A 3729-nucleotide genomic window follows, 5' to 3' on the forward strand; every position below is an offset into this window, starting at 1 on the left:
GGAGGAATCTCGGCTTTCGATCAACGTGCTGGAACTTCGGGCGATCCGTCTCTCCCTTCTTCACTGGACGGACCGTCTTCAGGGACGGCCGGTCCGGGTTCAGTCAGACAACGCCACGGCCGTGGCTTACGTCAACCATCAGGGCGACACACAAAGTGTGGCCGCGGCTCGGGAAGTGGAAAGAGTTCTATCTTGGGCGGAGGTGCATGTTCCGGCTCTCTCCGCCGTGTACATTCCGGGCGTGGAAAATTGGCAGGCCGACTATCTCAGTCGCCAGTCAGTGGACCCGGGAGAATGGATGCTACATCCGGAGGTGTTTCACCCGCTCTGCCTTCGCTGGGGGTTCCCGGACGTGGATCTCCTGGCGTCTCGCCTCAATCGGCTGGTGGCTCGGTTCGTGGCCAGGACCCAGGATCCTTGGGCGTATGCGGTGGATGCCCTGGTGGCGCCGTGGGATTGCTACGGTCTGATTTACGCGTTCCCTCCACTGTATCTGTTGCTGCGTCTTCTTCGCAGGGTCGCGGTGGAAAGCTTCCCGGTCATCCTCGTAATCTCCGATCTGTTCCCTGTGTCCTTCAATGAGCGGAGAGAAAAGGATTTTACGGTGAGTACCAAAATCCTATTTTTAGTCTGTATTACAGTTCCAATAAGTCATTGGTCTTTCTCTTGTCCTTTTAGTTTGTATTACAGTTCCAATAAGTCATTGGCTGTACCCTTTTCTTGCTTGTATTGATTTTTTTTTCCTCGATCGACCATTGAGGGACACAGCTCTGAAGAATTCTGAGACATAGGGTTATGCTACTGCCTCCAGGAAAAATGGACCCAAGATAAAAAAAATTAAAAGCCTCCCACAAAGGCCTTTTTTGAATTTTTTGCACACGTTATAATCCACATTTTAGGCCCCTAAAATTACAACGCCTGCTTTCTGATTGGCCGGGAGGCTGGCTCCATGCTCTCTTTTCATGAGATGACGAGGGAGCATGAAGCCAGCTTCCCGGCCAATAAGAAAGCAGGGCGTCGCGTCATTAGACAGCGCCCGGCTTCCTGATTGGACGGCTCCGGCTGGGTACTGGACGAAGGCCGCATTCTCGCTGGAGAGGCCCCGGGGGTGACAGGCTGCACATACTAAGGTAAGGTAACGTTACCTCACGAGGCCAGCTTCCTAATTGGCCAGCTTCCCGACCAATCAGAATTTTTTATTTTTTTTTGAGGCTGGGGAAGATGGGTCTAGTGTTTTTTATTTGTCTAAAAGTATTTCTCTCTTGTAATATATCTGCCTGCAAATATACTCCTACAAAACTAGAGCTTAATATGATTTATATTTCCTAAAATTGCTTAAGTATATATTTCCTTTTATTAGAATGATAAACCCCCGGGATTTATACGGGTACAAGCGCCTCAGTTTTCCAAAGTTTCTATGGGGGTACAGCTAACCGAAGATTTAAAAGCAGGTGACATTCTGGCACGCTTCCTCAATCTAGAAAGGTATGTCATTTTTTTAGCAATATGCTTTATTCATATTTTGATGTTTTTAACCCTTTCGCTGCCAGAGGTTTAAAAAAAAAATAAAAAAATCCACACATTAAAATGCACATATTAGGCTGATTTCAAGATTCTTTAAACCCCTCCCAAAAAAAGTATATATTTTCTGAAAGAAGAGACCCTGGAGAATACAGTGGTGGTTGCACTTGATATTAGCGGATAACAGTTCTTATCGAACCCATGTTTTCAGTAAATTAGTACACTTTTTTTTACTATTTAGTTAATTTTAGTGCACACAAACACAATAAATTACCCAGTATGTTAGTACAATATAAGATATGAGGTTGCATCGAACACATCGATACCAACCATGTCAAGCCTAAAAATTCTACATGCCTATACTTGTCATCGATTTAGACCCCGTTCACACCAGGGTGTATTGTGATCGGCAAACAACGCTAGCACAAACGCAAAACGTGTTTGCGTTGCCATTACTGGGTAATGGCACCCCAAACGTGGCTTTTCCCCATGAACAAACACGCGGGAAAAATGCAGACTGCTTGCCACTAAATGTGAAGATACTGAAGCTTGGCCCAGTGGGAAATTCCTTCATCCACACAGTTTAGCGTAGATGGAGGGATCTGTTGCACTTTTCCATCTGACCAGAGAAAATCTGCAGATAATCTATAGGTGTATGGCCAGCTTTAGAGTTAAGTAATTGATGGCTCTGGAATTATTGATCACACTCCAGCGTGCACAGCGATACCGAACTGTGGGGAAGGGGTCTGTTTAGAGTTTAGAAAAATCTAAGTAAAAGAAAAAAGTCTCAAGCCAAAGTCAGGAGTTCGGTGAAAGGACAAGGGGAAAGTAAGGGTGGGTAGGCGATAGGATCTGCCCTTGTCCATTCACAGAACGTCTTGCATTGTGTATACACATTGCAATTTTTTTTTGTGAATGGACAAGTGTAGAAGTGGGGGCATGACATGATCATTTTCAATGATCAATGACATGATCCTTTTACTGAATAAGAGCAGGAACTTTGTCACAGCACCGGAGTGCTGTGTGGTGTATCTGGGATGAATGACGCTAAGATTTGTACAGTAAATAGCTGCGATCCAGCCATAGGATACTCAACATTACAGGTACCGTATTTGACTTGTGGCTGTTCCAGAAAAATACATAAATCCTAGTGTTCTCCTTTAAAATCTTAGTTCATTTTCATTTGAAGAATTTTATGATTTGTCACATCATGGTTATTGAACTAAGATTATAATCCTATTTTTTTTTTCTTGCCAGTGGTTCTTCGGTGACTCTGTCAAGAGAAGAAGTTTGTTTATATGAAATTGGAGGAAATATTGGTAAGTTCTAATTGCTATCAGTCGTTTTTTGTTTTGCTTTTTATTTAAAAAAACAAAAACAAACTTATTTTTACCAAGTTGTTAATATGTTGAAACATAAAGGAATTGGTGCTGCTCACTGGGACAGTCTGTAGCCCTGTGTAAGCGATGACTTAAGTGACTACCGTAGTAACTTATATAGGGCAGCCTTACAGGGCAGTGAGAACAAAGGAGAGGCGAGTATGTAAGTAAGTTAAGGATGAGTTTTTTTCCACTAGATCAAGCAGGGAAAGTGGTGGTCCTTTTTTAGTATTTATATTATACATTGTACCTAGGTATTTTTTTGAAAACTTATCTTGCAGCAAATACACCAAGGTTGGGAAAGGGAGTGATATTAATAAGATGCTACTGACTACCTCTACGACAAAATCTCATCTCTGTCCTGATCTGGCTACTTCTGTCTACAACAGCGCATTCTCTTCCTCCCTTGACACCTTGGCTCCCCTCACTACACACAGACTTCGACAATATCCACTACAACCATGGCAATCTAAAGAAACCAGACATCTAAAAAGACATAGCCGTGCTCTTGAACGACTGTGGTGGAAAACTAGGCTTCTGCAAGACTTTACCCTGTATAAAGCTGCCCTCCTAACATATAACTCCTTCCTCCGTGCTGCCAAGCAGACTTATTTTGTCAATCTCATTAACACAACTCTCAACTCATCCAGACCATGTTAACTATTTTCTACTTTTAACTCTCTACTATGTCCCCCATGCCACCACCCACCCACTAAATCACTCACTGCCCAAGACATTGCCATTTATTTAAAAAACAAAATAGATACAATTCGGGATCAGATCGCCACCGTGCAGTCACCTTCCCCTATTCATGTTCCAGACCCTCCAT

The 3729-nt window shown here is 43.4% G+C and overlaps 1 protein-coding gene across 1 annotated transcript in view; it reads left to right on the forward strand.

The window, feature by feature from the left end:
- The window catches only part of ARHGAP18 (Rho GTPase activating protein 18), a gene marked incomplete at its 3' end in the record, with an annotated part of 102813 nt that extends 99973 nt beyond the window's left edge, over nt 1–2840 (forward strand). Inside the window, exons 13-14 of the mRNA XM_018568945.1 lie at nt 1361–1485; nt 2773–2840. Of these exons, the coding sequence (XP_018424447.1) occupies nt 1361–1485; nt 2773–2840 (193 nt within the window). The remainder of the gene's footprint in view (nt 1–1360; nt 1486–2772) is intronic.
- Nucleotides 2841–3729: the final 889 nt, after the last annotated feature.

Source organism: Nanorana parkeri, unplaced genomic scaffold, assembly GCF_000935625.1.
Source record: "Nanorana parkeri isolate BGI_ZX_2015 unplaced genomic scaffold, ASM93562v1 scaffold1264, whole genome shotgun sequence".
NCBI classification, from domain to species: Eukaryota; Metazoa; Chordata; class Amphibia; order Anura; family Dicroglossidae; genus Nanorana; species Nanorana parkeri.